Here is a 14,717-nt window from a genome sequence, read left to right as displayed (position 1 = left end):
AGGCAAACCCTGTCACAGACGTATGCTCTTTAGGGTTTTAGCGGGGGAAAATTAAGCGAAAGAAAACAATAAACGAAGCAATAGATCGACGCATTGCTTCAATCTACGAACCACTGCTTCAATTGGTTCAAGGTTCAAAGCAAAGCCGCACTGCAGAAAAGTTGATTACGGACCCGCTGCAGGGACTGTAATCAATGTAGAGAAATTATAATTTTCCTGACAAACACCCCCAAAACAACGGCCACTCTGAAGGACTGATAACAGAATCGTTAAGCACAAAGCTTATTGATGTCGGTGGATCGAATCATTTCTTAACGATACCCGAAAGGAACCGGTTCTCAGTACCCATCCCTAGTCAAGACCTTGGTCAGATTTGAAAATGGATGACCTTGAGGCCAGTATTTTTTAATTTTGAGGTTGGACAGAGATTTTTGGTGATGCTGGTCTTTGCAGGAGAACAAAGGTCTCAAGTCTTGTTACTGTATTGTTTTGAGACTTGGACACTAACGAGTGACTTAATGGTTCAGTCAAGTTGTTCAGTTTAAGACTCCAACCCACCACTAATTGCAAAAAAATGTTTCATGTGGGATCCTCCTTTGATATACCCCAGGAATAATTTATTAAAAATAGAAAATAATAGAAGGGGTGGAAGGGCCCAGTCAAACATAAAACATTTTTTGCAATTAGTGATGGGTCAGGTCTTAATATGACTGGACTATAAGGCAACAACTGGATGTCTTTGGTGCTACGTCTCACTGGTAGATCTTTGCGTACTGTTTGTGTCAAACGAGTGGTTACTTGGTGAAACTCGGATGAGGACTATCACTTGCGTTGTGAGAAATTGTCAGCAATGGCATTTTGGCTATGTGGTGCATTTCTTTGTGTGTGATCCACCATGCAAGTACTTAACTGTTGAGGATTCCAGCAGCTGGAGAAGGTCAAGGGGTTGCCAACATTTCACCTTACTGTGGCAGATGGATGGATCATTTTGAGAGGTGGGGATGGATGCATTTTCTGTTTGGGTGTTTGCCATCTGCAACCTAGGATAGTTCCGCGGTGGTGGATGCCGCAATGCAAGGCGTCAGTGCCTGCTCCCAGATTTGACTTTAATTAAAAAACAAACAAACAAACAAACAAAAAAACATGAATTGCTTTATATTGGAGAGACAGTTTTCCATTGGTGGGTTAGAGGAAACCTCTGATTCAAAGAGGATTTTGTTCAACTGCTTGCCAACTGTATGCTGTTTTGCTCTGAATGCTGATCTCTGCGAGTAATGGTGAAATAAAAACTGCTAGTTTGTGAATTAGCTATGTAATTACTTCTTTCATGGAGCTAGAGTATTTATTTATTTAATATGTCCAGTATCTTGATTTTTAAATAAATGTACCTTGCATTTAGCAAAGAGCTCTGGGTGATGCAACATTTTTCCTCCTCTTAGCAAATCTTTTCAATAACAGCCTTTGCAACTTATTAGATTGCTTAGGCCCCTTTACACAGGACGGCAGTAGTTGTGAGTCTTTCGTGGGGCTTAAAATGCACCCGATCTGCAGAGATGATGCGAAAACACCTTTCTGTGTAACCGTTTCAGCAGCCCTGGTGCGGTGTTGTTGTCTCACATGGAGTTTGTAGGCTACAGATGATGTCACATTTCCACTGGGATCTGCCACTTTTTTGACAAATATGCTGGATTTTGGGAGATTTACTGTCATATTTCCTCACTGTGGGTGTACAGTCAAAGAAAAAGAGAGAGCACAACAAAACTAAATATTAAATGCTAAATTTGTCACACTTGCCAGTTTGGATTTATCTTGCGTGCATGCGCTCGTTTCTCCATCATTAACAGGTGGCATCAGTGAAATCTGCAGAAAATTTACATCATTGGATAATTAACACATTCCACTGGACCTTTTATGGCTGGAAAACAACTGACTACATAAAAAAAAAAAAAAAAAAAAATGCAGGGACTGAAAAAAAGACTCATGAAACTCACTTTTTTGTTTTCTTTTGACCGGAGGTCCACACAGAGCTCTGAGTCAAACTCCAGATTATACAATTCATGGAAAAAAGATAAAACTGTGGTGTTTCCACAATGAATGTAATGTACTTCATTCATAAGCCTGATCATTGTGTGTCTGTTGGCTGTGATATTGAAATGATATAAGTCCTTTTTTTCCCCTGATTTCACGTTCCTACTCCAATCATGTGTTAGTGGACGATCTGCTGTTGCTGCGGCCACAATGCCGTGGACATTGCTCACCCGTCAGGTGGTCATGGGGTGCTCTTTGAGGAGTTTTATGTGATGTGTGTGGTACTTGTGGGTCTTCCGAGACTGGCGACTCTTCTGCGGAAATCAGGTGCAGGTTCATACTTATCAGCGAGCATTGCGATCATGACGGATTGTGAGAGGATACCGACTGGACCTTGTAAGGTCCTGACATCAACAGAGTGCCTCTTTGGTGTCATGCAGCGTTCAAGGCGATTTCATGACCAGACAAGGACCACTGGACAGATTCCGTCCCTGTATAAAGGGGGTTTTAGAAGTTGTGTTTGTGTCTGCATGCTGTAACAATTTCTTTTTCAGACTGCTTGGTACTGTGTATATGGTCATCATCCCGTGGTTGTAAATGGTAAAAGGCAAAGATAATGGTGAATTTTTACTGCATGTTCTGAATCTTTTAGTATTTGTTTAAAGTTGAAAACCTATCCCGCAAACATTTGTATTGCTAGTGTTGGCTTGCTTAAGAGTATAACACAGTGCTAAAACACCCTTGGCCATTGTTCCCCTTGCCATTCCTGTCGAGAGGCCAGCCCTCCGCACAACTGCACATGCAGTTCTCTCTACCTAGACTTTCACACCTTCCCCCAGTCGGGATGACATGCTTTACTGCATTGATGTCCCCAACCGAGTGACTGAGGAATGAAAATACAACAGCAATAAGTGTCTTTTCAGTTTTAAAAAGTTAAAATTTTCATGTGCACACTGTATTGAGACGCACAATTCAACAAGACGCACATCTCGACAGAACACCATATGAGCATAAGCCTTTCACACTGAACATGTTGGAAGCATCAAAAAATCGGTCTAAAAAGCATTATTTTCAATGAGACGCGTTGCTTTTTAGATGCGTCAGAAGCGTTGCGTTTTTTTTTTTAAGTCTGGTAGATTATTTATATCTCATTTCAACCAGAAAAACAGACACTGTAAATAAATACAAATGTTTATTATAAATGCAACAGGAAATAATTTAACAATGACTGCAGCGTGATTGTAAAGTAGGATTTCTGTGACATAAACCTCATGATTAATTTTTTTTAATCGTCATTTCAACTTGTAATTTCGCCAAAATATGTAAGTGCCTTTAATGTTGTTATCAGGACAAAGTCATTTCTAAAACATGAAATTGAGCACAATAAGTGGAGAGCTTCTACCTGTGCAAATGTCTTTGGACTTTGATTCGTGGACATTTTTAATGATCCGTTCATTTATTGTTAAAATATAAAATGAAACAGGTTTTTAAAAAATAATAAAATAGTTGCTGTTGAAAGAGCCTTTTATTTAGAAGCAGGTGATTTTATGTTGGATTCTCAGGATCAGATGAAGGTCTCTTCTGCAGCTTTGAACTGTGGTGGTGTTGCTGAAGACACTTTTGTCCTATTTTCAAGAGCAGAGATGTTTTCTTTCGACTGGACTTTGTGGTGTTCAGCTCATCAATGGAAGTTTGGTTGTCTGCACAGCAAATGTTCCTGATTGGGACAAATAAAAATATTTCTTTAAAGCTAAAGAAACACTAAACAGTTTATATATATATATATATATAAAAAGAAAAAAACTAAAAAAACAAAAAAACAATGGAAAAAAATGGCTGAAAAAAAAGTTATTTAAAATTGAAATTTGTGGTCTCCGAAAAAAGCTGTAGCTTTATTTGGTAAAAATAAGAAAGACTGAACCATTTACAAATTAAAGCGTTCACTCAGATCAACTGTGCTAAAAAGCTAAGCTAACATTAGCCGATCAATAAACCTTCACAGCAGTGCAGAAACGTCACGTTTTACTTTTATTCTCACCTCGATAAAGCTGCAGAACTAAACTCCTTTGGGCAAACTGGGACTTTGCTTATATCCAAAACGTGGGAGATTTCGGACTGAGTGCGTCTGCTCCATCCCCCCGGCTGCATGCCTCGGTCTGCCCAGGAATGATTCCTGAAGGCCGGTGTCCCGTCGAGATGAGGTGAACGTCGAGATGAGGTGCATCGCGCTACTGTGCATGCGTGCGCATGCGCAGTACGCTCTACCCCAGACTTGGAAGACGTCACCCGTCGAGATGAGGTGCCTCACGCAACTACACATGGGGAGATGATGTAATTCGCTTGACGTGCAACTGCGCATGCGCATTTTTTTTTTTTTTGTTTGTTTTTGTTTTTTCCGTAAAAGTTTTTTATTTATTAATTGTATTCAGTGTATTTATAGCCTAGTAAGTAAAACATTTTCTGTATTTTACGTTAGGAGCATAAATGTATGTACATGTATATTTTGCTTGTCAAAATAAGCTAACTCCAGGTTAAAAATACTTATTGTTTTATAGCGAGTAGATTTTATACATTACTACGTTCGGATGAACAATTTATACATTTACTTGCTCATCAAACTAAGCGAACTTTGTCATGTAATTTTTTCAGTGCACACGTGCAGTTACGCGACGCACCTCATTTTGACGACGCACCTCATCTCGACAGAACACCGGCTTCTCCGTGCGGTTCGGCCCGCTGTCGCGGTTCGATCGATATCCCACCAAGTCGTCCTCCCTCGGTTGAAATTCAAGATGGCGATTGCTGAACTTTTTTCAGGTTGTGGAAACAGCCAGAGTGTGGCGTAGCAATCTCCGCCCCCTTGCCGCTTCCGAAGCGAAGCGTCTTGACGTCACGACGCATTGGAAACACATCCAACGGATTGGGAAGTGTTGACGGATTGCCCTGACTTATTCAGTGTGAAAGGCCCATAAAAATGGGAAAAAGAATGTGACCTCTTAAAATAAGTCAAGGTTAGCCATCTTTGAACTTGTTCAAAGTCTGTGTCCCAAGAATGGTCTCTGTAAATTTGAAGACTCTGGCAGTAATAGGAACAGACTAATGCTGAGCACAGACAGATGGAGGGACGGATGGAAAGTCTTCTCAATACTTGATGGCCATGTTTTGGCCTTGGGTAAAAATAAGAGCTTTGCCTGAGTTAACCATCAAGTTGCTGTGTTATTACTTGAAGTTGTTAATGTCGGATAGTTTTGTCTGCTGATTTTGGTTTCTGTTGCTTTTCAAACATTGATTTTAATTTCTCATGACATTATGATCATATTGCTGAATTATTGGTTGAATGCTTTTGCTAAATGTGAGGAATAGTTTTCATGTTCTGTGAGTTGGGAACAGACCCTCATGTTATTTTAATGTGTGTATGAAGTCATGCAGAAACTTGCACAGTTCTGTCCACATATTGTATGACACATGTTCTCTGGCTGGCTGATGAGCTGTCACTTCCTGAGTGTAGTGGTCTCTAGCTTTGCATCTGCCTAGAAGCTTGCTGATGATGTGAACCTGGTTGTGATTCTGAGAGCTTTAGTAAGGAGCTGTCATCGGCCCTTTGTCCTATTGGATGTCCACTCCACCACAAAGCACTTGACAGCCGTCTGTCCTTCCAGTTGGTGAAGCCAGATTGTCCTTGATAGCTCTCAGTGCTGGCATTCTATCCTGCTTCTGCTAGAGAATTCCAGTCTTGTCTTGGTGTTACAGACTATCATGGTGTATCATGGTGGCTGGGTAGTTGGACAATATCCCCGACCCCCGCCAAACACACACACACACACACACACACTGGGGATTTTGTAGGAGATCAAATTGACCACAAATGAATGTATTAGCCGGAGAGGTTGAAATTGAAGGATGGTGGTGATTCATTATTTGTATGTGAAATGGCTAAGATACACTGTGCCTGCACCAGAGGGACCATGAATGAAAGTCATTGTAATTCCTAAATGGCTAATGCAGTATTTTTTGTACAGGTCTTTGAATTAATGTGAGCAGTCCATACTATAAGTACTTCTTGATTTTACTTCATTTCGTTTCCACTGTTGTGGCGTGCCGAGGCAAAATCTCAAAAATCGCTATGGTAGCTATGTATCTGTTTGTATACAGTACTGTTTCTTTGAAATTTTGTAGTGAATGTGGTAAAGCATATTGAAGATGCATAATTTTTCATGTGCAGCACATTTAATGACAAAAACAGTTCAATAAACAAAAAACATTTTCTGGAGTGTTGCATTTTTTTCCTAGTTTGAGATGTCCTTGGACTGATAGTCCCGCTGGACTTGCATACTGAAAAATTATGATTCACGACCACAAATTTTCATTACAGTGGAAATGAGAAACAACATTAATTTGATTTTTTGTTTGAAATACAGTGAGGAAAATAAGTATTTGAACACCCTGCGAAAGTTCTCCCACTTAGAAATCATGGAGGGGTCTGAAATTTTCATCTTAGAGAGAAAATCTAAAAAAAAAATAAAAATCCGGAAATCACAATGTATGATTTTTTAAAATAATTTATATGTATGTTACTGCTGCAAATAAGTATTTGAATACCTGCTAATCAGCAAGAAGAAACACAAGATGACTGTTAATCTCCCTCGGTCTGGGATTCCATGCAAGATCACACTTTGAGGGGTAAGGATGATTCTGAGAAAGCTCAGAACTACACAGGAGGACCTGGTCAATGACCTGAAGAGAGCTGGGACCACAGTCACAAAGATTATATTAGTAACATGTGATGCTGTCATGGTTTAAAATCCTGCAGGGCAGTAAGGTTCCCCTGCTCAAGCCAGCACATGTCCAGGCTCATTTAAAGTTCACCAGTGACCATCTGGATCATCCAGAGGAGGCATGGGAGAAGGTCATGTGGTCAGATGAGACCAGAATACAGCTTTTTGGAATCAACTCCACTTACCATGTTTAGAGGATGAGAACAACCCCAAGAAAACCATCCCAACCGTGAAGCATGGGGGTGGAAACATCATACTCTGGGGGTGCTCTTCTGTAAAGGGGACAGGACGACTGCACCGTATTGAAGGGAGGATGGATGGGGTCATGTATTGTGAGATTTTGGCAAACAACCTCCTTCCCTCAGTAAGAACATTGAAGGTGGGTCATGGCTGGGTCTTCCAGCATGACAATGACCCTAAAAACACAGCCAGGGCAACAAAGGAGGGGCTCCATAAGAAGCATTTCAAGGTCCTGGAGTGGCCTGGCCAGTCTCCAGACCTGAACTCAATAGAAAATCATTGGAGGGAGCTGAAACTCCAAACCTAAAAGATCTAGAGAAGATCTGTATGGAGGAGTGGACCAAAATCCCTGCTGCAGTGTGTGCAAACCTGGTGAAAAACTACAGGAAATGTTTGACCTCTGTAATTGCAAACAAAGGCTACTGTACCAAATATTAACATTGATTTTCACAGGTGTTCAAATACTTATTTGCCGCAGTAACACACAAATAAATTATTTAAAAAAGTCATACATTGTGATTTCGTCACTGTGAGAGATTTTGTCTCTCACAGTGGACATGCACCTAAGATGAAAATTTCAGACCCCTCCATGATTTCTAAGTGGGAGAACTTGCAAAATCGCAGGGTATTCAAATATTTATTTTCCTCACTGTAAATGAGAGTGGTGGAAACTTAGTAATGGGGCTCAGTTGTTTTCAGCATGTGTTTTAAAGAGGAACTGTGCAACATTTTTACCTTAATTTTACAGGTTTGGAGTAATTGTAATTGCTAAATAACTTATTTTGGGGAGAATGGTGGCATCATTGGATTTTAAAGTTTTATTGTTGGTTTATAAAATTGTTCATGGACTGGCACCTTCCTACTTGGCGGACTTGGTTAAGCCCTACGTACCTGCAAGGCCTTTGCGTTCGCAGGGCGCAGGGCTTCTGTGTGTTCCGAGGATGAACAAAAAGTCTGTGGGGTATAGAGCCTTCTCCTACCGTGGTCCGGCTCTTTGGAATGATCTACCTGCTGTTATTCGGCAGTCTGACACGGTGGAGATTTTTAAATCAAGACTGAAGACACACTTTTTTAGACTGTCTTATCATTAATTTTTTAATCTGTTTGTGTTTGCTTTGTAATTTATTTTTATTCTACTGTGTTTTATCTTTTAACTGTGCTTTTCTTGCTTTTAATTTTGAATTTAGATTAATTTGTGTTGTTGTGAATTATGTGAAGCGCCTTGGTGCGACTTTGTCGTGATTTGGCGCTATATAAATTAATAAATTGAAATTGAAATTGATCACTCTCTGACAAACCAATAGTCTTGTGGAAAACTAGACTTGCAACTTTAGGGATGTCGACCCGTTGTTCTTTGAAGGAGAGTCTTGGGTCTTGCAAGAAGCACAAACTGCTTTACTGCACTACAACAACACATACCAGCTAGAGCTGGAGCTAGAGGCTTTAAGAACAGACCAACAAAGACTTTATTTGTTGCATGTTCAGCATCATGGCAGAACCAACGAAAAAGAAAAAACTGTCAGAGGAAGAGAAAAGAGCATGTGACCGAGTGAGGGGTCACACATGGGTCAACCTTGGCCGGGCTTTCTTGGAATAGATGGCCAATGTATCTGTATCTTCGAACTCAGGCTGATACAGATACATTGGGGCATGATACAGGGCGTGATATGTAAACAGACATAAGATATTTGTCACATATTACAACAAAAATAAAGAACAATAATCATGCACATGCATCATGTAGAACGAATACCGCAGGTAAATCATGTAAATATCTAAATTATGGAATGTTCTTATGTCTCTCTATAAAGTCATGAGTGTCCTCTTCACTGATGTCTCAAAACTTCAGTATGAGACTGAAGTTGTAGAACTCTCCCTGCTCGGGACGCTAAAACTCTCTTACCTTGATCAGACATCTTGGTTGAATGAAATGATGTGGATCTTGTGTCAGGACCTTGCACTTGTCACCAGGGTAACACAAAAAGGGGATTTGTCATTGGTGGGGCTGAGAAATGGGGACTCCTGATTGGATGAAAAGAGGGGCGATACAAACCTAGTATTTTCAATGTCTTTTTTTGTATCACCCTGTTTTAAGATTTATATTGCCCTGATTTTATGTCACAGTTTGCAGGGCAGTAAAACTGATAGGAAAAGTGTATGATTTATCAGCCTATCTTCTCTCGTATCTCATGACGGCTGGTTTATCAATCAATCAATCAATTTTTTTTATATAGCGCCAAATAACAACAAACAGTTGCCCCAAGGCACTTTATATTGTAAGGCAAGGCCATACAATAATTATGTAAACCCCAACGGTCAAAACGACCCCCTGTGAGCAAGCACTTGGCTACAGTGGGAAGGAAAAACCCCTTTTAACAGGAAGAAACCTCCAGCAGAACCAGGCTCAGGGAGGGGCAGTCTTCTGCTGGGACTGGTTGGGGCTGAGGGAGAGAACCAGGAAAAAGACATGCTGTGCATAATTTACCCTTATGAGTATAGGGTAAATTTTTGTTGTAATACGTGATAAAGAAGCATACAAAATGGATACAGATCTGGAGCTCTTGCTGCTGCACTTGTAAGTACAGTAAAACTATACTATAGTATACTATACTATATTACTATAATGGATTCAGATGCACCAGCAAATTTTGTCTGTTATAATCGAAATCCGCTATATGTATAAAAAGGACAAAATCCGCAATATATGTAAAATGGATTAGTTACAGTCAGGAGGCGCTGAACGATCTACAGAGAATCCCTAGCACCAATTAGGCTGATGTATTACCTTGAATTAGTGGCCTGCCTCATTTAATGGCCGGATCAAAACTTCATCTGAAAAACAAACGCCTGCCTAAAATAAGCGCTAGGCATTACGTGCATTAAAAAGATTACATTTGGTCAAGTCACTCTTTTTACTAAGTCCACTGCAGCGTGGTACTTTAAAATCCTAAAGCCTGATTTATGCTTCCACAACTCCGTAACGCCATGCAATGACGTTGATTTGCTCATGACCCTTTTAACGTTCTCCGTCACATTGGTTGTTAATGCAATTTATCGCAAGGAACGGTGGCTTTTTCTGGATCAGTTTTGCCCTCAATGAGGTCCACTTCATTATACAATCATCACCCTCCAAACCAGTGTTCCTTCATGTGCAGTTTCCCTCCGTGAATTGCTGGTCATTTGAATGACTTTGTACACTGAACAAAAATATAAATACAGGCAAAAATATAAATGAGCCAGGCAGAGGACTCTGATCTAAACACTCAGGGATATGTGTGAAACTTAACACCAACAGTAGGCAGCAAGTAACACTTTGCTAATAACCACTGGCCTTGAATAAAGGCCTGCCTCATTTAGGCAGGCCTTTGTCACCGTGTTGCCAACCCAACAGTCCCCTCTAAAAATTGGTCCGCCCTGCCTTCACTGCACATGCGTCTGAGACTTACTCCGAGTCCGACACTCTCTACACCCAAAGCGATCAAAGGGAATAATGTGATTATTAACTATCAGGTGACAAAGTAAAACTTCTTAAATCATTCTAAAGTCAATTTTAAGTAGAAACGAAGCGATAATCACCTCATTTCGCTACTGACGCTCCGAAATGACGTAGGCGCAGCATCACGTCAGACTCAGACGTGCTGCTGTGGTGCTCTGAGCGTTCCCCCGTATTTTATTTTAAAATAATGCTGAATTTTAAAAATGATTGTTGTACAAAAGCTTTAGATATCTGTTGCTATGATAAATGTTGACTGGAGTGCAGTTTTAAGCAGAAACGAGGTGCTCATGGGTGAATCGCTGCTGTTGCTCAGAAATGATTCATGCGCAGTGAAGGCAGGGCAGATTCAATTTTTAGGGAGACCATTGGTCAGCGACACCGGGTCTATTCACTATTTGAAAATAATAAATGTCTTGGCTATTAATCAAGGAAATACGGTCCCCACTTCCCTCCAATTAGCGGAGTGTCCACGTTGAACTTCATTTCGTACCTCTGTTGCACTGGGCATGCCCAGACTTCTTCTGTCTGGTACATGCAAGGGGTTTTATTGCAATTGCGATGGGGTGGGACATTTGTCCGATGTGAGCGAAAATCCATTATACAAAATCCGGTATATATGGTGTTTATTACATGGAAAAACCATACAAAAGCATTGGGACTTTTGCTTTTGTCCAGTGAATACGAGTATCCGGTTTATAAGAGGATGGTTTATGTGTGTTTTACTGTATATTGAGATACACTCTCTGTTCTCTATGTATTTCTGTGTATTGTTCCTTTCTTGACATGGCTCTATGCATTGCGTTCATCGACTCCTTTGAAAACCAGTGCACATGGGCAGCGGGGGAAGAGGAGGGGGTGAGGGCCTGCAGTGAAGTTTTTTCACAGTTTTGTTATATATGTAGCTGTAGATGGTGTTCTGTAGAGAAGAATGCAACCAAAACACCAACGAAACAGCAAAAAACTGAGCAGAATTGCACAGTCCCACTTTAAAACCAAGTTGGGTCACAAAGTGTTCGTAATACGAGTGTTCCTGATGGCACCACTACTTTGAGCTTTTCCTCATGTCGGACTCCAGATCTAAATGCAATTAGCAGTCATGCTCATTTCAAGCAAGTAAATCTGAAGCAAAGCGTGTTGTTGAATGACACAAACAAGTGATTAGATGGACATCTGTTCCACGTGCTGCTGCAGCACACAGCTAAAAAATTAGAATGTAAGCCATAACTTATAGTGCAGCAGATAACTTAACTTAATCAATCCTTCAAATGGTGATAAGCACCAAATTCGGAACAAATACTCCTTAGACATTACTCTTTTTGAAAAAACTGTCTGGCCACTTGAATTTTTAATAGTCTACCAGGTAGGGGTCGATTGAGGAATTACACAGGGATCAAAATTTGAAAATGCTCCTACCATATTGAGAACTATACCACATTATTTGTCTGATTTGTAAAGATTCCAAAAATGTATAGTTTGGATGATCTATGACTAAATGTTATGGGGTAAAAACAGCAAGAATGGTGACAAAAGTCAATTTCAGTTTGTACAGTGGTCAAAGTTAAAGTTGCTCCAATTATGGTAAAACCTGGTGCATATTATTGATTGAACTAATATGATTAGTAAATTGAATGGTTTTGACTGTGTTGAATGTTTGGCTTCCAAAGTAAAGGTCCAACAATGTTGACGTCCATTGGATTCTATGACATGTGACATATGTTACCCCTTAACATGATAATTAAGCATAACGCATGGTGCAAACGATTCCTTTTTAAAACCCCATTAACTCAACCAATAATTTGAGTCACTTTTTACCAAAACTGAAGCAACTTTCATTTTTGACCCCTGTGCAAACTGAAATGGACTTTTGTCACCGTTGTTGCTGTTTTTACCCCATAATGCCATAGCATTCATAGATAGTCATTGATAGTCCAAACTATACCTTCTTGGAATCTTTATGTTCAGACAAGTAATGTGGTGTAGTTTTTAATATGATTGGCATATTTTTAAATTTTGACCCCTGTGTAATTCTTCAATTGACCCCTACCTGGCCGCCTATTGAAATTTCAAGTGGCCAGTCAGTTTTTTCAACAGAGTAATGTCTAAGGAGTATTTGTGTTAATCTGGTGCTTGCATCACCTTTTAAAGGACTCCTTTGTAAATATTTGATTATCTGCTGCACTATTAGTAGCTAAACTTACCCTTTTTTTGTGGAGTTCCGGTATAGAAATCCACAAACATCAGTGCAGGCTCAAAATGTCAGAGCCTAGTATGATAATCCATTGTTAATTATTAAGTGACGAAGCAGAGAATTCCCCAAACAGCTGACTTCACGCTGTACAGAGACTCAAATAAAACCCAGTCTGTTGTCTGGTCACGAAACTGAGGCGTCCCAAACATTTATGCTTTGCTAATATATTAGGCTATTTTGTTCTTGCCTTACTAAAAATGTGATGTCGAGGAGGAGGAAGACGGAGAAGGGAAAAAAGTTCTGATTTCTTAAAAAAAATATTGCTTTTAACTGGAATACCACACTTTTGATTAAAGATGGACTATTATTATTCCACATGGGAAAAAAGACTTATTTGGAACTATAAGGACAGCTCTTTTAAGAACAGCAAGAACATTGATTAGCTTGTTTGCTGTGCTTAACACCGTGTGTGCCTTATAAACAAATAATGTGGCGATTAAGTTAATTTTGCTTGTTGTTAGAAAAAGTGGTAAATGCAACTTATACTCTAGTGTTACTATTTTTTTTGGGGGGGGGGGTCTCTTAAATTGCCATTTTGGACAGGTGCAACTTATACTCTGGAAATGCAGCATTTGTTTTTCTTTTGAAATATACACTGAAAAGTTGAATTTTGGAAATGTTTTACACTTGAATATTCATGAAGTTTTGCACTTTTAAAAGTTTCAGTCTCTTTATGTGCCTCTTTCCTTTCTCTTGATCTCACTTTCAACAGGTTGAAATTTCAATCAAATCCGACTTTGAAATATTTATACCCACCACCTTCGAATAGCATTCTGACAAATATAACACATGCCCTCATGAGTGTGCCAAAGTTTTATGTTCAGGTCAGTAAACCGACTGTTTTCATATCATTCAAGGGTATTTTTCAGCCAATATCTAGGATTTGCCTTTCCCAATGTTAAGCATCTGTGTGTTCTTTAGTGCATTTTATATATATATATATATATATATATATATATATATATATATATATTTTTTTTTTTTTTTTTTTTTTTTTTTTTTTTTTTCCTCCCATCCTCAAGTCATTTGTTCAAGTGTGTGGAAAGTGAGACAAAATATGCAAATGTAACAACTACTCAGGCCTTGAGCTTTATGTTTTAAATAGTAATATGATCCTGAAATAACTGTCCCAGTGGTTTTTGAACTGCATCCATCCTTTCAAAGATCAAACGGCAAACATTTGCCTTTCTAAATTTCAATTTAAGGACCAAGTATTAATAATAAACTACAAGTGGGAGGCATGAGTTATGGGTTTAACATTTCCCTGGGAGACAGTCTGCCTGTATTTTCATTGCTGTTATTTCCAGTGTTGGTGTCTTGGTGGTGCTAGAGTATTGTAGAAATCGACTTTAATGTGCAGCTATCTTAACTGAACCTACAGTCTCACATTGATCCTTGTATTTTAAATGAAAAGTGGGAAAGGTTTTCAATCTCCCTACATATGGATCCCAAATTACTGTGCATGTTGTCTGTATGAGCACCAGCAGCATATTTGTATTACCAGTTTCCATTTTGGTCATGATATAATTTCTCAAGAACATAATAGTATTGTGTCTCTAATTACACAGGTACTTCATCTGATGAACAAAATGAATTTACCATGTCCCTTTGGCCCTCTCACTGTCAGACCTCCAATGGTGAGTTTGTATTGTTTTGTATGAGAGATACAGTGTCATATAGGCTATACACCTTTAACACATAGGAAACATCACAGGTTCCAAAGCCAAACACTGATCAAAAGTGAATAAATAAAACAAAATTACAGTAAACACCTGCGCCTGGAATTGATTTGAGCTACACTAGGATCCCAGAAAATCACCAGTGACATGAACCGATTAAAGTTCTGTGCTCCACACAAGTGTTTCCCTATCATGGTCCTCAGGATGTAAAGTACTGTACGTTTTCCATTTATCCCTGATCCAATCATAGC

At 39.4% G+C, this 14,717-nt stretch overlaps 1 protein-coding gene across 2 annotated transcripts in view; it reads left to right on the top strand.

Annotated features, from left to right (window-relative positions):
* Window positions 1-14,717, top strand: part of rnpc3 (RNA-binding region (RNP1, RRM) containing 3) — a 65,811-nt gene that overhangs the window by 14,805 nt on the left and 36,289 nt on the right. For both annotated transcript variants that reach the window (XM_034171588.1, XM_034171582.1), the window contains exons 6-7: window positions 13,500-13,611; window positions 14,356-14,424. In XM_034171588.1, the coding sequence (XP_034027479.1) occupies window positions 13,500-13,611; window positions 14,356-14,424 (181 nt within the window). The remainder of the gene's footprint in view (window positions 1-13,499; window positions 13,612-14,355; window positions 14,425-14,717) is intronic.

Source organism: Thalassophryne amazonica, chromosome 1, assembly GCF_902500255.1.
Source record: "Thalassophryne amazonica chromosome 1, fThaAma1.1, whole genome shotgun sequence".
NCBI classification, from domain to species: domain Eukaryota; kingdom Metazoa; phylum Chordata; class Actinopteri; order Batrachoidiformes; family Batrachoididae; genus Thalassophryne; species Thalassophryne amazonica.
This window is presented reverse-complemented; position numbering and strand designations above follow the sequence as displayed.